Source organism: Carassius auratus, chromosome 13, assembly GCF_003368295.1.
Source record: "Carassius auratus strain Wakin chromosome 13, ASM336829v1, whole genome shotgun sequence".
Taxonomy (NCBI): Eukaryota; Metazoa; Chordata; class Actinopteri; order Cypriniformes; family Cyprinidae; genus Carassius; species Carassius auratus.
This window is the reverse complement of record NC_039255.1, coordinates 5,633,904-5,657,209: the sequence shown is the minus strand read 5'-3', so window position 1 is coordinate 5,657,209 and position 23,306 is coordinate 5,633,904. Positions and strand designations below refer to the sequence as shown.

Below are 23,306 nucleotides of genomic sequence, written 5' to 3'. Positions count from 1 at the left end.
TTCAGGTGAGACTGATGGAATCATCCGAACGTTTGACCTGTTTATGGCATATGATCTGGGTTATTTTGTGGTGGAGGTTCTGGCGAGAGATCTGGCAGGACACAGTGACGTGAGTCTAGTGGGCATTTACATTCTGAGAGACGACCAGCGGGTGAAAATCGTCATTAATGAGATACCGGAGCGTGTCCGGCTGTTTCAGGAAGAGTTTATAAACCTGCTCTCAAACATCACAGGAGCCATAGTTAACACTGATGATGTACAGGTACATGTGTGTTTGAGCTGCCTTTTTAAATATCATTAAACATTAGATTACAGTCCTTGTACAAAGCCCCTGTACAAAGTTAGATCAGTATTATATCTCCTGTCATAACCATGCAATTGAATAAATCAGATATTTCTTTCCCATAGTTTCATGTGGATAAAAAGGGAAGAGTGAACTTTGCTCAAACCGATGTCCTGATTCATGTAGTCAACAAGCAGACCAACCGTATTCTAGATGTGGAGAGGTAAGAGGTATATACAGTACAGGACCACACATGACCTACATGTCAAATGGGTGTTTCTTTAACTCTACTGGTTGCTTTTTCATCTACACAGATAATTGAACATAAAAATATTGATTATTGCATATGTGACCCTGGACCACAACACCAGTCTTAAGTCACAGGGGTATATTTTTACCAATAGCCCCCCCCCCAAAAAAAAACAAAAAAACATAATAAAAAACACTGTATGGGTCAAAATTAAACATTTTTATTTTATGCCAAAAATCATTAGGATATTGAGTAAAGATCATGTTCCTACCATAAATATATAAAAACTTAATTTTTGATTAGTAATATGTATCGCTAAGAACTTCATCTGGACAACTTCAAAGGTGACTTTCTCAATATTCCAATTTTTTTGGACCCTCAGGTTCCAGATATTCAAATAGTTGTATCTCGGCCAAATATTGTCCGATCCTAATAAACCATACATCGATGGAAGCTTATTTATTCAGTTGTTATATTATGTATAAATCTCAATTTCGAAATAAAAAAATCGACACTTAAGACCAGTGGTCCAGGGTCACATCCACAGTTGCTTTGATCCATTGAGGAAGATTTGATTGATTCACTGAATTGGTTTTCAGGGTGATTCAGATGATCGATGAGAACAAGGAGCAGTTGAGGAATCTGTTTAGAAACTACAACGTTCTGGATGTTCAGCCTGCTGTGACTGCTCGTGCACCTGATGACCTCAGCAACTTACAGGTGTGTGTGTTTGTGTACAGTGTATTTCTTGTATTAAAAATATTTTATATACAGCATGAATGCCTATTTATCTCTTTCAGATGGCCATTATCATCTTAGCAGTTTTACTCTTCCTTGCTGCCATGTTGTTTATCCTGATGAACTGGTATTACCGCTCAGTGTGAGTACTTTCATTAGAGGATCTAATGAAGCATTAGTGTCTTGTGGAAAGAAGCAGCACAGCTAATCATGTTCTGTCGCTTGTCATGTTCAATACAAAACCAGGTATGCGAGGTTCTGAGGTTTTTCTTGTTTTTAACAGGCACAAAAGGAAGCTGAAGGCAATTGTTGCTGGCTCCACAGGTAAGCTGCTGGGAATGTCCCATCCCTGCGATTGGAGGAAGCTGAGACTAATTCTCACACAAGCTGAAGTTTAACAATCATGGCTTTGTGTTTGTTGTCATGGTAAAAGCGGGTTTGCTTTTTCTCTCTCTTTCTGCAGGAAATCAGGGCTTGATGGATATCCTGGATATGCCCAACACAAACAAGTACACATTTGAAGGGTTAGTGAGCAATACAATGGTGTTGTTGATATGAACCTTTATGTATATGTGTTAACAGAGCTCTAGATTGCTAAAATAATCACACGTGACAAAACTTAAAATACTCTTAATATATGAGATATGATCAAAACGCAATGTTGGTTATTATCTAGAATAGACTGAATTGTAAGGTTTAACTGATTGTGATCTCAGTGCTTCTCTTTCTCTGTTTGTGTTTTTATAGAGCAAATCCAGTGTGGCTAGATCCTTTCTGCAGGAATCTGGAGTTAGCAGCACAGGCAGAGCATGAGGACGACCTTCCTGAAGACTTAAGTGACATTGCTGACCTCTGGAACAGCCCGGCTCGCACACACGTAATAAACTCACAAAACACTGACAGAATTATGCCATGGTGCATGTATTGTTATCACAAGAACCTACACCTTCTCTTTGTCTTCTCTTGCTTTTGTAGGGTACTTAAGTGTCATCTTCAATTTATAGGGTACTAAATAAATATGTTGTCTTCTATAGGGTACATTTGGACATGAGCCTCAGGCCTCTAAACCGGAAGATGACCGATATCTACGAGCTGCTATTCAGGAGTATGACAACATCGCCAAACTTGGACAAATCATGAGAGAGGGGCCAATCAAGGTGAGAACATTAGCTATACATCTGACATTAGAGCTCCTGATGAATCTGTCAAAGACTGGAGAACATAAACAGGCAAACCATAAAATCTTTGATAGCACAAGCAGAAGATGGGATCATCATAGAGCTTCAGTACTTTTTTAGGCCTGATTCCTAGACTCAAATCCAAACTTGAACATATTTCAAATGTATTTTCAGTTTTTGGTGTTATTTTGTCCAAACCAAGACTTAAACTCGGAGCCGATATAATATAATGTGGAGTGAGATCATTTTCTTAAATGAGGCGAAATATCAGAATCGTGCTGTAGGATTCAGCTCATAAGACACCACATGACCAATGCTGCCATCCAATCAGGGCTCGCTGCTCAATGTGGTTCTGGATGACTACCTGAGACTCAAAAAGCTGTTTGCTGCCCGCATGGTCACCAAGTCAACCAGCCACGGTGACCAATCATCAGTCACAGAGGTGGGCAATATGACAGGGTGCTGTGTTTGCTCTTCCTCTACACCCCTTTTCCTCACTGCTGGCTGACTATGTCTCCACCCTGTCCTATCAGTACAATCCTGATGCTCAGAGTCATGTGACCCTGCTGATGTTTCCCAGGCTGGTTCACAGCCTGCTCACTGCTCTTCACTGCTTCACAGATGTGTTTGCTGCTGTCTCTTGGTGTTTCCTCTAAAACTGCTGTCACATTCTAAGATTTTGTGTTGTTAATGTTTATTTTTCACCTTCTCTTTCTTACATTGTCTTTCTTACATGTTTCAATCCATGTCAATCATCCCATCACTCCATCTATCCTTTCTTCTGTCCAACGATCATGCATCCATTTATTCACCCATGCATCTACCAATCCCAAATTCCATGCATCCATCAATAATTGAATTTGTCAATAAATGCATCCATTCATCACTGTATGCATCATTCCTTTAATTCATCCAACATGCATCCATCTGATTGATAACTCCATCCCACCATCCATGCATTCATCACTCCATCATTGCATCCATCAATCCTTCTATCCACCATTCATGCATCCATCTACCAATCCATAAATGTATCTGACCATCCATAATACCATTCATCAACCAAACTGTTAATTCCTCCACCCGTTTACCCATTCATCCATGCATCTATCCATCCTTGCATCCAACAACTATTGCATCCGTCCATAATTCCATCTCACCATACATCCATCATTGCATCCTTCCACAAATTCATAATTCATCAATCAATATTTGCATATGTCCTTAATTACATCCTACAAATGTGCATCCATGACTCCAACATTCCATTCATCTAATTATCATTGTATCCTACATTCCTACATTGTATTCATCCACCAATCCATTCATACGTCCACCCACCCACCCACCCAACCATCCATCCATCCATCCATCCATCCATTCATGTTCTCTTCTCCCAGCTGATCCAAAGTGACCTGGAAGAAGATGATGATGAGCGCGTTGGTGTTGGAGGAAGAGGAACCCTTCGCTTTAAGCACAAACTACCAATCGAGCTCAGGGGTCCTGACGGGGTGCATGCAGTTCACGGCAGCACAGGCACTCTGTTGACCTCTGACCTCAACAGCCTGCCTGAAGATGACCAGCGTGCTCTGGCACGCTCCCTTGAAGCATTGCACGCAGATGGCGGACTGTATGCTGAACGCAACGCCCGAACAGAATCTGCAAAATCCACACCTTTGCACAGAAACAAGGGCAGCGACACTCTGTCTGAGAGTCCCTTAGAGATCACAGAATTATGACTAGCCGAGGCCTCGCTGGTCTGAGAAAACTACAACATGCATGGCACTCCTGGCTCTTTGTTTTCAACAGAAAATCTCTTCTGCAATGTGGAGAAGAGTTCAGGTTTGTAAGGGCTAGGTGTGAGGAAGGTGTGTAGATGAGTGTGTGGGCCTGGAACGCCCAAATCAAGGGTGGCTCATCTTGTCAGGGCTATTTCAAGAGTATGAGACTGTTGCTACACACACTCAATCTACACAATGGGTAACGAATGCACTCTCAGACCAGTGGAAGGCCAAATACGGACACTAGTTTTTATTTATTTAGTTTAGCTTTTTCATATTTCGATAAGACACCAGGGAATAACATGGTGATGTATGTGTATAATGAACTGTTGAACTGCTTAGGAGAGTGTATCTCCAGGGGCTTTTCACACCGCAATTAACCCTGGGTTAAGCAACATTTTACACTTGGAAATTGAAAAAGGTTTAACTCTGGGTTCTGAAGCTAAGACAGAGTTAGCAGCAGTATTTTTGCAGTGCCATGGTTATATAGTGTGAAACTGTGCAGTGCTAGTAAATGTTGATGTGTGTAGATACTGACAACCAGTCAACTGACAAATATTCATGCACTTCGTATGGCTGCAGGAAGGATGTTTTTTAGTAGAGGGGGAAGACGTGGCCTAGTAGTTAGAGAGTTTGACTCCTAACCCTGAGGTTGTGGGTTCTTGAGCAAGGCACCGGACCCCCAACTGCTCCTCGAGCGCCGCAGCATAAACGGCTGCCCACTGCTCCGGGTGTGTGTTCACTTCTCTGTGTGTGCACTTCGGATGGGTTAAATGCAGCACAAATTCTGAGTATGGGTCACCATACTTGGCTTTATGTCACATCACTTTTTTTTTTTTTTGAATAATCATTGTTTAAAAGTATTGAACAGTGATGGTAAACATGTTATCTGGAGAGATTATGAAACAGTATTATTTTTGTATGTATATTTTTTTCCTATAGTGTTTAAATTCACAAAGCATGATTCCAAAAATACTGTTTTCATGCAGGCGATCCAAACAGTTGCAATGTCTGCCATTGATCAAAAAAATGGCCCCGAACACACCATTGAGTTAAAGCTGCCGTGTATTCTCAAACTTCAGATGACTGACTTCTAGCAGTCGCTACTGCTATAATATTATTGTGGTACCCATAGTTCACACGTGTTTTCACAAACCAACCAACCAACCCTGGGTTAAAAGGTAAGTGTGAAAAGTCCATCTGATATAAAGAAAAGATCATAAGAAAATATAATGTACTGCAAGCTGCTGTGTGCTGATGTCTTTACAGTGAGATTTAAGACATTACTAAAATGAACTCGATCTATAAAAATTGTAAACTATCTGAAAAAATGTGGAAGACTGCATTCAAGAAAATGGACTGAAAGGCATTCCATGGACCAATGGGGAAAGCCAGTTAGCAGACTAAACACTGTTTCCACTGGACTTACTGCGGTTTGTCTGGTAAACTAACAAAACGTTTCATTTTTGCTTGAACTGAGGGATTTATGTGTGTCATGTGTTTTAATAAAAAAAAATGGCAGTGATACTAATGCTTGAAAGGTTCATGAGATACCATAGATCAATTTTAACTTAAAATAAAAACCGAAAAAGAAAAGTCAACGTTAAATTGTAAAAGTAATTGACAGACCACTGCGACCTAAGAGGAGGGAAATATCATGTCTTTATTTTTCTTTACTTTTTGATATATAAAAATAAAAATTACAAAAGATATTTTTGTAAAAGAAAAACGCTGATTTACCAAACGGTGTTGAGTATAAATAGTTCTATTTATTAAGTGGATTTATTTTTCAATAAAGATGAAAAATATGTGGCTACTGTTTGTGCAACGGTTTGCCTGAAGGGCCTGTAAATGATAAAATATTGACCAAAGCAAGTCATGAAGACAGCATTCCTCGATATATTGAAGCCCAGCAACAGGATATTAATAAAGAAAGTACCGTGACCCTCATGATATAGCTACACACCGCAGACACTCAAAATGAAATATCTCAAAAGTCCTGTTACTTATTGAATGGTGTATTAATACCAAACTGGAAACATTAACAGTTAAACAATTCTGAAAGCAATTTAAATAGAATAAAAAAAATGCTGCAGTCAAAAGGTATTTATTGGTAGACTATACTGAGCCCAAAGTTGTCCTAAATAAAATGGAGAACAAAATTAGTTTTGTATCATTTTAAATGCTCCTGTGAATACAAAGATTTTTCTGCCATCTAGAGGCATTTATACTGGTAGACTAGAAATCCTTTATGTTTGTAAAATGTAAGTGCATGTACACTTAAGTGCATGTACAGATGCTTAGAGCCTCATTTTTTAAATATAAGCATTATAGAAACATTATGTAAATTGTCACTAAATTTAATTTGGTAATTTACACAATAATTGTTTATGAACTATTAAAGAACTTTGTTTCGGCCCACGGTAATTAAGAAAGACTGCAAACTGCAGTTCAGCCACATCAAACTTTATTGACTTTGAAAAAGGACTTCCATCAGTTTCACTTGTTTATGACACACTAGAGCAAGTCAGTGAAATGAGCAGAAAGAGCCAACAATATATGATTGGTTGAGAAGGATGGCCTGTGATTGGTGGATATCACAGTCATATCAAATTGGGTTTTGATTCATTCTTCTGACCAGACCTGCATTACGTGGCACGTGACGTGGAGCTGGTCAAACTCGAAGGGGCACCAGTCAGAGGCATTTTCTTCAGCGTTCGGTTAAGCTACAGAAGATAAAAGGTACAATCAAAGTGTGACAACAGATGTTTAATTCAAAAATAGATCCATACACCGTAATTGGGCAAGGGGGAATAAATGTACATAATATATATTATTCAATAATTCACTGTATATGAATTATTCTTACCTCCTCAAACTTGTGGATCTGTCGGATAAAGAAATCTCCATAGCGACGTGCAACCTTGGTGTCTGCAATATGGATCATATCCTGCAGGAAGACCGAGTAAATTCATTTTTAGAGTGACACACAAAGGCATCTCACCACTAAAACTAAATATATATAGCCTATTAAACAATGAATTAATTTTTAATTAAGTGGTAGCCCTATATTTAATCTCATAACAAAGTGTTCAATTAGGCAGACCTAGACAGGAACTCCACACACACACACACACACCTTGTCGATGTAGAAGTCGACCTCAGAGGCAGACTGAAACTCTCCGTCCAGAGCAGAGATGCCGCTGGTCCACACCAGGTTCTTCATCTTGTGTTTGAAGACCAGCAGCTGGATGCGAAACTCCTGCTCGGACATGTCCAGGAACCCAGCCAGTTTGGCCACGGGCATAGTCGTGTAGAGCTTCAGGAAACTGAGAGAGACGCACAGAGACAGTTACGAACAATCTAATAACCAATGCTTCTACACATGCTGTGGGAAGAGAAGATTCAGCCATCAGCTGGGCTGGCTGGTTGTTAATAGGCAGATTAAAAGGTGTGAAAAATAACTTTCTAAAAAAAAAAAAAGGTAATTTTTTTTTTTTGTATTTGCTAAAAGAAAATCTGACAGTCTCGCAGCATCCCCCCACCACCCCTTCTCCACACTTCTAGTCCTAAACCACTTACATAGGGTAGGGGGGAGTACTCTGGGTTCGAGCCCTCCCTCCGGACAGCACGCCAAATACGCATTAAACTTTACCCTCCCAATTGTATGTAAGTGTGAACTCGTGAAACTGGTGTCGTACCTGCGGATGGTGGAGAGCTGCGCCTGCTGCTGCACTTCCTCTGCAAACACCTTGAGCTGCTGCTGGAATGGTTCTTTGTGGTAATTTGGATTAACGTTGTCATAATTTGGAACTACGGGTGACAGGAACTTGGGGCAGGCAAAACTGAACAACTCCTCAAACACCTGAAGATCTCTGAAAAAGAGAAATCCCCCCATTATTTAGATTTATATATATATACACTATTACCATTTCCATACAAAATATTAAGCAGCACAAGTTTTTTCAGCATTGACAATAATAATAAGTAATAAACGTTTCACAAATCAACATTTTGGAATTATTTCTGAAGCAAATGTGACACTTACGACTGGAGTAATGATGCTGAAAATTCATCGCATCACAGGAATAAATTAAATGTTATCTTATTTATATGCTTAAATTGTTATATTTTACAATATTAATGTTTTAGTGTATTTTCTTCAAATAAATGAGCAGAAGAGGCTCCTACCACGGTGGTACCTCCAGTACATATATAACTTCGGTGCATAATGTGTGTGTTCTCACCCTTTCTGCATGCGGAGCATCTTGTCTCCGTATTTCTCGCGCAGCTGTGTGTGGATGCTCTCGTCGATGCGCATGGGGTACATGGTGAGAGCGATGGCCAGAAGCCCGTGCATCTGCTCGTTCTGTTTATTAATCTGAACAACACACAATACACAATGTAGATTAAGCATCACACCATTATGACAAACCAATAGAAAATACACCAGAAAGAAACGCATACAATCTAGGAACATTAATACACTAATTACAGCAGGTTTTGCATAATTTAATAATTACAAATACAGTAATGTGTGCTTTTTTTTTAATTTTGAATGTAATTAGCATTTTCCTTGTTACTGTAATAGAGTAATAGTGCATTTAACAGCAAAAGAAAAAATAAATATACTATTCAAATAAAATAAATATTTTTACATTTAAAAGCACTGACCATCTCATATTTGTAGGTGGTTCTCTGGAACATGTTTCTGGTCCTCTGGATGTACAGCAGAATGTTGGCGAAGACACGTATGGCGTCCTGATAGCGTCTCATCATCAGATATGCGAAACCCACATAATAATATGTGGTGATCTGACACTCGGGCACACGTGAATACATGCTCTGAAAAACACAAATAACCAGATCTGATTATGAACATATGCTGTCACACAAACCCAACTCTTTTGTTGGTCTTGAGACAATCATACTCAGTGACAATAGTGGGACATTGTATGACCTTCTTGTTGAGCTCGATGTTCTCCAGGACTTTGATGGCCTGATAGTAATCGCCCAGCAGAGAGTGTAGCCTCAGCAATCCCACCAGACTGAAATAACCCAACATCTTATAGAGAGAGTGACGGCCGTACTCCCCAGCCACGGACTCTGGGTCCCCTGTGACACAAACACCAGCGTCACACTGACATCTGGATTAGATAAACATGAAAGACCGTACATGAGGGCTGGTTTGCCTCCTTCACCTCCGCTGGTGTACACCTCCAGCTGACCGTTGATGTTGCTCTTGTCCACCAGAGAGTGAAGGACATTCAGCACGCTGTGAACGTTCCAGATCTTGGGATTACTCCTCAGGAACTCGATCTCCTCCTCTGATTTCTTGGCCGTCTTACAGCGATACTGACTGAACGACTGGAACTACAGAACGGAGCGCGAGAGAGTTCAGCACCTGAGATTCTGCTGGGTCATTTCATTAGAAATCATAAGATAGATGAATAAATGTATTCACTTCTTTATGAACACATCAGTAACACAGAAGGTGCCACAAAGAGTCTCCTCAACTAGCAAGATACTCTTACCTGGTAAATGAACTCATCGATGATGTCCCATAACCACTGGTTAGGGAGCTCCAGAGGTGCTGGTCCATCGGCATCTGACAACATTAAAAATAATAAATCATTTGCTGTTGACAATCCATCAAACTTACTTAAATTGACTACTTGTCAGGGGGATCTTAAACACAAAAACCCTTTCATTTTTATTATTATTATTTTACAATTATAAATGTTTTTCAATACAATTTATTTACAATTATTTATTATTATTTATAAGTTTTCTTAAGACCAAAGCTGCATGTATTTGATCACAAATACTATAAACAATAATACTGTGAAATATTATTACAATTCCAAAGTACTGCTTTAAATAGTAATGTATTTTCAAATGTAATTTATTCCTGTGATGCAAAGCTGAATTTTTAGCATCATTACTCCAGTCTTCAGTGTCACATGACCCAACAAAACAATTATTTCCTGCTCAAAAAATACATATCAATGTTGAATTCAGCTGGTTAATAGTTTGTGGAACCTGTGATTTTATTTTTTTAAAGAAATCTTTTTATAATCCAAAATGTTGAATAGTAGTGATATGGAAAACAGCATTCACTTTGACATTTTTTTAATTATAATATAAGGAATTAGCAAATAATTACATCAATTAAAATTAATCATTCATAAAATGTTGCCTAAATAGATATATTATCTATGTATATATATATATTCATATTTTTACTCAGAAAAGGCTCAAATTGTTTAGGTTATTGCAAAATAATACAGTAAAGATCCAGATACAACATTTATACATAAATACATACATATACAAATATATATGTATATATATATAAAAACACTTCACAAACATTTAAACTATTGCCCATCACATGTAAATGATGAGATTGCACTCACTGAGAATGTAGTTGAAGAGGTTGCAATAATTGTAGTAGGACTCAAACCTCTGGTCCAGAGTCGGACCTCCCTGTACGTGAGAAAAAGTCTCATTATTGACAGCCATGAGCTGACGATCCATCTAGGGGGCTACAAACATACAAAGACTTTTCTTGGCATTCAGAGAGACAGATGAGCAAACACACTCACGCTGACTTTGGCGTAGATGTGCCTGTAGTACAGCTCCTTGTAGAGGATCAAGAAAACAGCATCTGTTACAGACCAAACAACATGCTCATGTCAGCGATGAAAACTTCAATTCAGAGCTTCTGATACCTGAACGCTGCAAAAAAGGGATTCACTCACCGTTACCAACCAGGGTAGCGATGGCTTCTGCCTCTGGCCATGGAGACGTCTTAAAGAAGCGTTCGGTGAGCTTATTCCAGCTAAAATGAAATAAAATATTAGTCAACATTTCCAGGCCCTGGAACCCAGTCTGTAACCGTAGGACTGCGCACCTGTTCTCATAAACATCCTGGATCTCGTAGATCTTCTGCTCAATGCTCTCGCTGGTCACGCGGTTGGCCTGCAGCTCGTAAACCTTCTGATCGATCAGGTCTGAGATGGTTTTATGAAAATACTGCAGGAAGTTCTTGATGACCTCAGGGATCACATGATACGTCTGCTGGTGCTCATACTGACGTTCAAATGCCAGATCAGCTTTAGGGTCACCTGCAGAACAAACACTTTATACTGTATTCCTTCAAACCCCTTAATAGCACACATCTACTCACTGATCTATGTAGAGGCTATTCAATCTATTCAGAAGCTATGTTGGGATGGTAATTATCTGACTATAAATTTTATACATATACAATATAAAAGTTCAAAAGTTTGTGACCAATAAAGCTTTTTTGTGTGTTTTAAAGAAGTCTCTTCTGCTCTTCATGGCTGCATTTATTTGATCAAAAAAAAAGTGTTATATTTTAAAATATTATTACCATTTTACAATAACAGTTTTCTAATTTATTATATAATTCATTTCTGAGATCAAAGCTGAATTTTCAGCATCATTTCTTCAGTCTTCAGTGTCACATAATCCTTCAGAAATCATTCTAATATGCTTTAAATAATTTAATGATTTAATATCAATATTTGAAACAGTCGTGCTGCTTAACATTTTTGGGACCTGTGATACTTTTTTTTCAGGATTACTTTATGAATAAAGTAAAAAAGAATAGGCTTTATTTAAAACATACATCTTTTCTGACAATGTAAGTCTTTATTTGCACTTTTTTAACACATTTATTTGCACTTTTTTTTAAAAAAAAAGCGTTTACACGGTTGTGTATATTGTTACAAAATATTTATATTTTCAATACTTTTCATTCATCAAATTATCCTGAAAAAAAGTAATCGCAAAAAATATCAATAAGCAGCACAACTGTTTCAAATATAGCAATTAAATCACCATGTTAGAATGATTTCTGAAGGATTATGAGACAGTAATGATGCTGAAAAATTCAACTGTGCAAATTGCAATAATATTTTACAACATTACAGTTTCTTTTCTGTATTTCTAATCAAATAAATGCAGACATGAAGAGCATAAGACTTCTTTATAAATAAATAAATAATAATAAAAATAAATAAATCTTACTGATCCCAAACTTTTGAAAGGCAGTGTACACACACACAAAAACAAAGTATTGATCTGTTCTGCAGTAGAAGCAGACACTCACCGGTATGGTAGTCAAAATCAGTGGGGTAGCTGTAAGGGTCACACTGTAAACAAAAACAATGATCAGTCTGACATATGAACAGTTTATGCAAATGTTAGCCTACAAGTGTGTCCTGCAACTGCAGGACGGCTTTTGTATTGACAAAGGCAATGAAAATGATGCTACACTGATTAACATCAACACACGCTACACTTGAGTCTCACACACACGAGCTCGTGACACTACAGGCACGCGCACTCACCTCTTCATCTTCTATCGGGAAAGACATGATGAATGTTTAGTCCTCTAGTTGGTGTTTAAAGCGTTGATAAATGCTTCATAAACCACACAACTGCCACAAAGCACGCGCGGAGGAGAGAAAGGATGTCCACGGCATGGACTTCCGGTGACGCAGACGAAGCGCACAAAGGATTGTGGGGCAGTGACGGAATCATTTGGCTGAATTTGAGATGCTGGCATTCTGTTACTACATAAAACTTAATTCAGACGCACTGCATTAAGCACACAAATCAAAACATCTGATTGGTACATCCTGATGAGCGAAGATAATTTATTTGAATTATTTGTATTGTTGTATTAATTCATTTTTAAAACCAGCAACTTTATACTGAAACAGACATATACATAATCAAACAAGACAAATTAAATAAAGAATAGGAAATTAAATAGCATAAAATTAATTATTACATTAATAAATCGAGAAAAAATGTTTTATTTATTAAGTAACAGAAATTCAAGGTATTTATTGTGAAATATTTCGAAATTTGGTAAAGTTTTCAGAGATCTGTTCTCATGTAAAAAGTAATTTCCCCAGGATAATAATTATTGTAATACTAATCACTAAATAACATGTTAATTTTTTGTCTCATAAATATTCAAATATCACATTTTCCTTTTTTTCCCATTTAATTCAGATAAATTGTCAAATTTAGGAAATCCTCCCAGATTTACAATTTACAATCTAATAATAAACAGACACATAATAATCCCTAAGACTGTATAACAACAACAAAATAATGATACTAACTTAAATATTCATTAAATTCAAAACTAATAAATTATTAAAGCTTTTGATGATGATGCTTATTATTATTATTATTATTATTATTATTATTATTATTATTATTATTATTATTATTATTATTATTATTCCTGTATATTGCCATTTTACCAGCTAGTTTTCTGGTGAATGTTCTGACATTGAGCTGCATCTCCACATGTGTCCTGTAGATGGCGCCAATGTTCCTATAACTGCGGCTTCACATCTGCCCATCAGACTCACTGGAACTGGATATCAATATAGGATGATGAAGAGCTGAATTCAGTGAGTGAACTCATGCTTCACTGAGCACGAGAGGCAAAAACAGAAAGTGTGCCCTTTGAATGAACAGTCCCCTGAAACCCCACATGTGCAGTTTTGTCTCTGCACTCGTGTGAATGGCTGCTGTTATGAGTTTCAATAACTGCTGCCATATGTCTACTTATTTGGCTTGAAGAGAATTGGAGAAATGCGATTCGAAGTGTTTGTTTTGAACTACTTTAAGCAATTCTGGCATGTAAGTGCAAACAAGCCAAAGAGACACGCACAATGCGATACCAGAGGAATTTTAGTGATGATGATGATGATGATGATGATGGTGTGTGATGAAGTGGATGGAGTTTAAATGGAGATGGGAAGTGTTAAACATCAACACGTTACATAGATCGTGTGTATGTATATCCAAAGTCAGAAATGTCATATAACTATTTACCTCTTGAATATTATATCATATTATGGTATGTTATATTATAAAATAAAAACCAGCACAGCTCATCACTTCAGCTTCAGTTCAGCTGCTCAGTTCCAAACAGAGAGTGATTTACGCGTGTTGTTGAAAAGAAAGAACAGAGGGAGGGAGAAGATCTCAGCTACCAGCATCTGTTAGAGATTCCACCCAAACTCACCTCCTGACTACAGCACGGGCATCCGATAAACACACACACACACACACACACACCGAGAGAGAGCGAGAGAGTAAAGACAGTCCGAACCGAGCGCTTCTCTTCATTGCGCACAGAGAAGTCCCACTGAGCACTATCTATCCACACCGACGCCACCGAGCTCACACCGAGAGCTGTGAAGGAACGGGATTTAAGGAAAGTCTTTGTGGATCTGGTGCGTTTGGAGAGCTGTGAGGATGCTCGTCTCGGTCCTGCTGCTGCTCTGCGCTCTTTACGCAGGAGACGCGAACAAACTTTCCGCGCTCACGGTGGGTCACCACACTTCACTATCAGTTCACTATCTCTCTACAACCACTCACATGAACAGAACGATTGTTTGTGAACAAATGTAAAAATATGTCTTATAACATTTCTGACTGACTGATTCAATATTCTTCAGCAATGTCCAGTAATATGTGTTAAATAACATTTTAAGTCTATTACTAACTGCACAAAAATGTATAGCATTATATGTATAGAAAGTTGACTTGAAAATGAATAACAACAATTTTCCCAATATCTCAGATAAAGTTTTTTTTTTTTACTCCTTAAATGTTGACTTAAAAATGAACTGACAGCCTTTTTGAGGCACCCTGTTCTGTCATCAGAGGCAGAATTCATTTTTATTGGACAAGTAGCTATGTTTTTCACCCAAGGACAGTAAAAATAGCAGTTTGATATGGGTTTTTGTGAGTTCGGCTGCAGTCTCGGTGCATCTTCGTGCTTGTGCTTTTGTTTTGTTAAAAAAGAAGTTGAGACACTATGTAAGGTGAGATGAGTAATCATGAGAATCCTATTTGGGCTTAAGAGTAGTGATGTTTGTGCACTCGCAATTCAGGAGGGTAACCAGAAATCCACAAGCTTTCTTTCAAACAGTCTCACACACACGATGGGAGCCACAGGTGCACATCCACCTTATGCTTTCATTTATATGTGACAGGCGCTAGATTTTGGCCACTAAGTGCTGGGAACAGGAGATTTTCTCCCCTCCCTGCGGCCGCTGGCCTCTGCATGGATGTGTGCCTGTGTACACAGGGTTAGGACTGCTGATTGCGGGAAGCCGCTCCCCATTAACTGAGTGAGAGAGTGAGTGTAGCTCGTCCCGGTGGGACATGACCGCTACAGAGTGAGAGAGAGAGAGATGCACATTGGTCCACCTAGAGCCTGGAGACAGAGCAGCTTTGATGGACCTTGAAACCCAGGCATTTATGTTGAATGCCAGAGAGGGTTTGCACTTTCAACTGTGAGACAGGAAACGGCCCACTTTCTAGTCCATAAATGTTGGTAAATGGTCAATATTTGTGTAGGAATTGCAGCAAATGTTGTATATAATCAAGTGTGCTTTGCAGCTGTTTGGGGCCATGATTTTTGCATTTGTGGTCACATAGTTTGTTCTTTACCAAACGCACCAACAATATGCAAAGAATATATGTAATATTTAATACTGAAGTTTTTGTTGAATGCATATTCAAGAATCGCAATTATAAAGCAAACTCTCTCTCTCTCTCTCTCTCTCTCTCTCTCTCTGATGTGGTATATATGGAGCAGTTATTTTAGTATCATTGATAGGCCTACAGGTTTTATTAATAATTGTATTTAATTTTTATTTTCATATTTTCCCGTCTTCATATTTAATATGATTATTGGTTTAGGCTTTAGTTATTTTAATAGGTCAAGTTAATCTAAATAAAAATGAGAAATGTTGCCTTGGCAACTAGCTAAAATATGATAAGTTTAAGTTTATTTAATAATTTTTACCTATATAGTTTTTAATACTTTTTATGTCAGTTTTAGATATTTTAGTAATCGTTAAACTAAATAATTATTAAATAAAATAAATATGATAAAATATTACATTATATTATAATACTATATTATAGTAATTTTTTTAAATAATTTATGTTATTAATTTTAACAGAAGCTTCTATGTACTAAATTAGTTTTTATTTTTATATTTTCCATTTGTATTTAAATTTCAGTTAAAGTTTTAGTAATTTTGTTCAATCAAATGTACTAAGATAAGTAGTGTACTAAAATAAAATTTACAAAATATACTAAAATACATGTAGTATTTTAGTACATTAAATTGTCTTTTTCTTTATTTTCTTTACGTTATTTTAATTCAGTTAACATTTATATCAAGCAAGTTTATTTGTATATCGCCTTTTACAATACAAATCATTACAAAGCAACTTTACAAATGAAATCCCAGGAGTGTTATTTCTCACTCTGTTTAAACTGACCAGCGCTCTGCTGTGATTTCACTCAGTCTTTGCCCCTCTGGACCGTGGGCCATCAAGTTTTTCATCTGGCATAGTGTTTTTGGTGCTGATGGAGGCTGTTAGCACCAAGGCCAGAGATACAGTTGCTGTCAATGTTTCTCTGCTGGCATTTGCTGCTGCTTGGCCTTCTGGGATGGCAGCTATGTGGCATAAGCATGAATCAGGGCCTGTGATGATGAGGTCTCCTGTGGCACCTGCTGCAGATATGCTGTTATTTGAGAGAGAGTAAACAGGGGAATTAATTTCACACAAGCTTCTAGGTACGAACCTCTCGCTCCAGAGCAGCAGGGTTCTGTTTAAATAAACAAGCCATCCCGAGGTGTCAGATTCACCTGTACTAGACCGTCATCCAGCTCGGTTATGTCAAAAAGTTGCTAGAGTTGAACTTTGATCCCAGCTGAAAAGTTGCATCCTGAAGCATAACAAATAGGGTTAATAGACAATATATGAAGACTATAGGTGCAGTCACGTTATCAAAATGCACAGAAATGGCCCGTTATCAATAGTGTAACAATGTATGAAGCACAACTCACAAAGAAAGTCACTTTAAAACCAAGCAAATTTTCGTTGGCCAGTGTGGCAGATTTACTTGATCAATGTGAATCTGATTCAAATTCTAATATTTCATCCTCAAACACCATTCCATTTTTGTGGATTCTTATTGAAATGGCTGGAAATTCACCAAATTCGAAAACTAAAGCCCCTTTCACACTGCGATTCCGGCAAATACACGGGTAAAGTGTTCCGGCAATTGTTCCTGGGTCGCTCGATTTTGCACTTTCACACTGCCAGTGATTCCCCGGAATATGTGCGTGCGTTCACACACAACCCGTAAAGGTCCCGTAATGACACGTGACATCAGGACGTGATGTGTTATGTATGAGTCGAAAACGTTAGGCACGTTATACTTTCACTGAAGCTGGCGAACGATCTCGGCGTAAGCGCGGAAAGTGAGGAACTAACTGATCTCTGCTTCATTACAGTTTGCACATATTTTTATTTTTTTTTGTCGCGAACGTTGATCTTCCTTCAAAACAGCCGGTAAAAGAGTCGCGCGATAAAGTGCGTCATCACTTCGACACGGCATTAGATCTGGCTTTTGTTCACACAGCGCTCATCCCGGGTCTAACCTGGCAATGTTACTAGGTCCCCAACACGGGTTCAATGCCGGAATCAATCCCGGGAAAGGCCCACAGAAGGCGACCCAGCAATGTTCCGGCAATTTGACGGGTCCGACATGCAGTGTGAAAGGGGCTTAAATGTGACCAGACTTTAAATCAATCCATGAAGTAGATTATGGGAAGGAATGCACAGTTGTTAGGCTAGAGTGCTGTGATTTATGAAGAAACGGTCTGGTTCGCGCCCCATCGCTCATTATTTACAGGTCGAGTTGGGATGCCTCTTCATCTAAATGCTAACAAATGGCTGTGGGTAGTTAACCTGGAGGTCAGAGGTCATCCCATCTCACTTCTCTTACTCAGCCTGGCAGAGCGGAATGTGGGAGGCAGATCAGTGCGGTGCAAACACTCATCTACTTTATCACACGCACACACACACACACACACATGTTCTGAACGCAGAGTTGATGTCTTAACTCCTATGTAAACATGGTTGTAATGCAGGTTGTGCGAAGAGGCTTTAACTGAAGGATGGGACAGCTTTTATTAAACATAAATGACTCAACAACAGCATTATATCAAATAATACTCACAAAATACTATATTTTTATTGAATGCTAAAAACTTTACAGATACAACAAGACATCCAAATAGACAACAACATACTAATACAGTGGTTTTTAATGTTCAACTTTTCAATTAATTCTCAAGTAAATATAATTGTAATACAGATTTTACAGAGTCAATAATAATAATAATAATAATAATAATAATTATAATACAACTATAAAGAACTTAAAATATGGTTTAGAATTACATATTTTTTTTATTGTGCGTTTATGGAATTGGGATGACTTATAACTCAACTGTGCCAAATACCTTTGAAAATCATTAGGAACGTTTCTGTTTCTGCAGTAGTTCCACTTATAGCAACACATTTTTTCCAAATTTGCTTTCTCGAGTATGACACATTTTTTCATGAGGTGAATTCTGAGCTGGATCTAACAACTTAAAGAGACAATACACCAAAAAGTGAAAAGTCTGTCTTCATTTATTAACCCCTGTTTCGTTCCAAACCTGTATGACTTTCTTTCTTCTGTGATCATAAAATAAAATAATTTGAGAAATATCTCTTTTTTTTTCTCTCTTCTTCATACAATGGAAATCAAAGGTCAACTATTTGGTGACCAACATTCTTCAAAATATTTTATTTTGAAGAAAGTAAGAAGAAAGTAAGTCTTACACACAAAATAAGATTCTAAAAGAGGGTTTTAACAGTGACGAGCCATTTTTGGTTCCCCAAAGAACCTTTCAGTGATTTATTCTTAAAAGTACCATTTTCTTTTCTTAGTGTGTAGAACATTTAAAAAATCTAAGGAACATTTTCCCACTTTTTTCAACCTTTTATGGAATGGTTCCATGGATGTTAGAGGTTCTTCATGGAACCATATAAGCCAGTAAAGAACCTTTATTTTGGAATGGCATGGGTAAGCAAATGATGGCAGAAATTTTATTTTTGGGTGAACTATTCCTTTAACGGACAGAAAGTAAAAGCTAATGTTTTGGTGGTTTCAGAACACAAGCATTTTGTTTGTGGTTTCTCCATCTTCGTTTTCACACCTCCCTGCCAAAATCCATGTGTATCAGTCACTTCATAACAGGGACGGTTCAAATGGTGGCTGTTATTCATAGACAAAACTATGCACCTGCACGAGAAGAAAAAACATCTTGCCTCACATGACTAGCAGCAGGTTTTCCCTTTTCTGTCCGATTTTTCACAGCAATTAAAGGCTTTTCTCTTTGATTGAGTTAATAGCTTGGATCTAGGCTGTCACTTTCTTCCATTTTCACAGTGCTGGAGACTAACGATGCCTAGCCAATCCCAGGAAGCCCCCGTCGGGACTCTTTCACACGTCTGCGGCTTCTCTCTCGCTCTTTGCCAGGCCCCCATTGACCCTTTGCGGCCAAGGTGTGAGGGGCCTCTCTGGGTCTGTGGTTGGGAGGCCCCCCTTGTCCTTTCTGGGGCCCCTCGGCCCCCATGTGGCCCTCTGTGGGGCACAATGCACTCTCTGCTGGAGGTTGGCCCCTGAATCGCTGCTTTCAATCCCACAATGCCTCACTGCCAAAATGGGGTAATAGGATTTGAGGTTTGTCTGCTGGTGGGTCTTCAAAAAAATATATATTTTTTTCAATCTTTTTATCTCTTTCTCTCATATTTCTTTCAGTTCCTCATGCTTTACTTTACATCTCAACTGATTATTCTTTGAGGGGTAATGATAAGATAGGAGAAAAGGAAAACCGATGGGGCGGAGCAACTGCAGAGGACTAGAACAGTGTTTCAGGAAAAACAGACAGAGGCTTGTTTTGTCTGCACTTCTCTGCAGTAGGTTAGAAGAGACATTATATGTCATGTATAGAAACATGTTAACATGATGGTGGTCATACATCAATACACACAAACATTGACAAAGTGGCTCGATGCTGTAAGTTAGCTCTGAATCTGGATCATTTCTTGTTTTAAAGTTTTCAGAAATACAGACTCTTTAAAATAATTAGAAATCAATAACCAGATCTAAAGAACCTATAATGTAAAATAAAAACATTTTTAATTTTCTTAAAAGCAACAAATTATTTAGTTAAGAAAGGGTTTCTTTGCAGAACCAAATGTGCAGCAAGAACCAGTGAAGAACGTTTAACTCATTAATTAGCAGTGCTTGCTAATCAAACATCTCTATTACTCATGGTTAGTGATTTGAACAAACTCCTTACAGGAAGTATTTAAAAATACTTCAACTGTACAGCTTGTTGCATTATTATTTTTCTAGGACATTATAATCATGATCTTCAAAAAGGAAGAAATAATACATTTTTACCTTGACTAGTATGCAGCACCTAGCAACCACATAGCAACGCACAACATATCTACTTCAGGAAAACATGTTTGAAAACATGAATATAATATATAATAATATAATACATTACATTACATTACATTATTTGAAGCTAGTGGTCAGTATTGTTGATGAAAACTAAAACTATTACAAGTAATTTAAATTAAGTAAAATAAAATAAACTTAAAATAAATGTAAAAACAAAACAAAAAATTAAATAAGTGTACTTAAAGTAAGTTATATGTAACAAAATTACTAAAATAAATTTATGCTATATATATATATATATATATATATATATATATATATATATATATATATATATATATATATATATACACACACACACACACACACACACACACACAACTTTTAAGAAAATAAAGGATGTGAACCTGTCACTGTTCTCATGGTGCAGAAACCATCTGAGGTCTATTTGGCCCGGTTCTGCTGGTCTTCTGTTGTCTCTGTGACCAACTTTTTTTCATTTTTTTATTCAAGGAACAATAACACAAAATATGTTATCAAGAAAACAACATTAAAATAAGAAAAGAAAAAGGAAAAAGAATCTCTGTGACCAGCTGTTGATGTTGTATACAGACCGTGGTCGTGGGTGGTTTCAGATTCCCCCGGTGATGTTCAATGGACGTGTCTGGGTTTGGCTGTGGCCGAGCTGATTGGTGATTATTTGGCCGTGTTTGGATTTGTGGGGTCCCGTTTGGGTTGATCTCAACTTCTGAAATGTTGAATTGCTAAATGTGTCTTGGCCGCAGTGTGGTCTCTGCAGTGGTCATGTTGGTTTTGTCCATGTCTTGGACGCCGACTGTGACCGAACTGAACCGTGAACGCATGGGAGGACTGTGAACTCTGTCTTGGCCCGGGATCACGAGATGACCATCGTGGCCTATTGTGGTTGGTTCGGCGGCGCTCCGGGCAGAATCTGTTTCCTAACATCTCTGTCGGGTCTCCTGCGAGCTTTCTGACAGCAGCGCTGAGAATGACGGAGCGGAAGGGGCACCGGGTCACAGCTGCAGAGACCAGAGGGAGAGTGCGAAGGGAAGATAAAGAAAGTGTATGTGTGTAAGACAGACTCAAAGAAAACTCAAGAGAACGAGCAGGGTGAGAACAGAGAGAGAAAGACTGTGTGTTTGTCGGAGATAAAGACAGAGAGAGGGGACTGAAAGTTTCGAGGGGGGTCAGTGTCAGCCATGATCTCAGACAGTGAGAGTCTGTCAGTCACAAACCAATGCACACAGACCCCAAACAACCAAATCCAGACATCAGACCCTCTTATTCACAACTCATGGTTTATTCATTCAGAAATATTCTGAATTAAGAGTGAAAAGTAGCCCGTCGTGGCAGGGCAAAGAATGATGAAGAGAACTGTTGTCCTTTTAAAACATATTTTTCTGTCACACACAGAGACAGGATGCACTGCAGCCAGTTGAAATAAAATTTAAATCAAAATTGGCCAAGTGCTATAATTAAACCTCAAAGTGGGTGGGATTTAATGAAATAAATATTGCCTACATGCATGTAACAAAAATTACTGTGTGTGGACTGAAAGCTGAATTTAAAAGTGGATTTCACTTTAAGTCCACTGTGAAGTTCAGGTACATTGTGAATGCAAAATATGATTTTTTTTTTTTTCAGTTTGTTCATCTTAGTGAAGAAAAGAAAAGATTATTTTCAAACCTCAAATCCTATTACCCCTATTTTTTTGTGGTTATTTTGTTATTCCTCTTAAGGAATTTGACAAGAAACATTTAAGACAAAGGTCATACCTAAACAAAACATCACTAAGATCTATGAAAGAGAAAGCTCTTGGCAATAACACACACACTGGGGATTTCAGAAGAGAAGGATTAACTGACCAATAACTCAATAACAAAAACTCTGTACACTCACAAGCCCTCTTCCACTATGCCTGAACCAGCTTCACATTCATCACACACACACACACACACACACACACTTCCCCAGCATTCATCAGCTCTAGATTTACGATCAGAGATGACAGCAGAGCTGTCTCCCATCGCCAGGGGCGAAGGGTTTATCCTCAAACCCCCTCTGAAACCATCTTCCAGGTGCAGAGCTCCCTCAAACACACACACACACACACACACACAAAGTCATTTGTAGGATGTCAGCCATTGCTAATTTTTGAGTAGGTAATGATCCTACCCATCAGCATTATATGAAGAATCGGTTTCCTTTCGACACTACTTTCATATGCTCTTTTCCTGTGGCTGATTTATTGTCGGTATCTTTTCAAGTTTTTTTTTTTTTTTTTGCGTTTGCCAGTTTGGCCGATTATAACTCATCTGAACATTACAAACGCATCAGTACAGATAATATCTTGAAACAAAGTAAGTCGATTTCCTGTCAACTCTTGAATTCGTTGGTGAGGTGATGTTTGCAGTGTCACTGAACATTCCTGCATCGCACAAGGAGCAAACACACAGTATTCAATCAAGGGGAGTGTGTGACTTGTTTGTTGTCGTACCTGTGCAGGTGTGAGAGTGACAGACAAATAAAAGCACTTCACAAGAGGCCGTCAGCACCTCTGTCTTTCTCCCACAATCCATCATTCACAAACAAGATGTGACACAGACATAGAGGGGTGTGTGAATGCTATTTGTCTCTCTGTATGCACTTCTTTTTG

General features: G+C 38.2%; 3 protein-coding genes across 6 annotated transcripts in view; 2 read left to right on the top strand and 1 right to left on the bottom strand.

The window, feature by feature from the left end:
- Nucleotides 1-4,940, top strand: part of LOC113112423 (cadherin-23) — a 197,163-nt gene extending 192,223 nt beyond the window's left edge. The window contains exons 59-68 of the mRNA XM_026277988.1: nt 6-262; nt 409-506; nt 1,133-1,253; nt 1,334-1,413; nt 1,555-1,595; nt 1,735-1,795; nt 2,019-2,148; nt 2,306-2,428; nt 2,781-2,891; nt 3,850-4,940. Of these exons, the coding sequence (XP_026133773.1) occupies nt 6-262; nt 409-506; nt 1,133-1,253; nt 1,334-1,413; nt 1,555-1,595; nt 1,735-1,795; nt 2,019-2,148; nt 2,306-2,428; nt 2,781-2,891; nt 3,850-4,188 (1,361 nt within the window). The 3' untranslated portion in view covers nt 4,189-4,940. The remainder of the gene's footprint in view (nt 1-5; nt 263-408; nt 507-1,132; nt 1,254-1,333; nt 1,414-1,554; nt 1,596-1,734; nt 1,796-2,018; nt 2,149-2,305; nt 2,429-2,780; nt 2,892-3,849) is intronic.
- Nucleotides 4,941-6,675: 1,735 nt separating this feature from the next.
- Nucleotides 6,676-12,774, bottom strand: LOC113112422 (eukaryotic translation initiation factor 3 subunit L-like). The gene is made up of 15 exons (XM_026277987.1): nt 12,612-12,774; nt 12,371-12,413; nt 11,147-11,360; nt 10,995-11,074; nt 10,839-10,900; nt 10,650-10,719; nt 9,765-9,838; nt 9,432-9,603; nt 9,191-9,345; nt 8,905-9,075; nt 8,478-8,611; nt 7,932-8,105; nt 7,370-7,559; nt 7,100-7,180; nt 6,676-6,956 (listed from the first exon to the last, which is right to left on the bottom strand). The coding sequence occupies exons 1-15, from the start codon at nt 12,636-12,638 to the stop codon at nt 6,879-6,881; spliced, it is 1,725 nt and encodes a 574-aa protein (XP_026133772.1). The 5' UTR covers nt 12,639-12,774; the 3' UTR covers nt 6,676-6,878.
- A 1,534-nt stretch (nt 12,775-14,308) lies between these two features.
- Nucleotides 14,309-23,306, top strand: part of LOC113112420 (SPARC-related modular calcium-binding protein 2-like) — a 29,676-nt gene continuing 20,678 nt past the window's right edge. For 2 of the 4 annotated variants that reach the window (XM_026277983.1, XM_026277985.1), the window contains exon 1: nt 14,311-14,619. In XM_026277983.1, coding sequence (XP_026133768.1) covers nt 14,548-14,619 — 72 coding nt within the window. In that variant the 5' untranslated portion in view covers nt 14,311-14,547. Of the gene's footprint in view, nt 14,620-23,306 lie in introns of all 4 variants that reach the window. The other 2 variants (XM_026277982.1, XM_026277984.1) reach the window with 2 other exon arrangements.

Bases quoted from the DNA above. Each gene is read 5' to 3' on its own strand.
- LOC113112422 (XM_026277987.1), bottom strand. From the start codon at position 12,638: ATGTCTTTCCCGATAGAAGATGAAGAG. The intron at 12,414-12,611 runs GTGAGTGCGCGT...TTTTGTTTACAG, and splicing joins TCCCGATAGAAGATGAAGAG to TGTGACCCTTACAGCTACCC. The intron at 10,901-10,994 runs GTGAGTGAATCC...GGTCTGTAACAG, and splicing joins CGCTACCCTGGTTGGTAACG to ATGCTGTTTTCTTGATCCTC.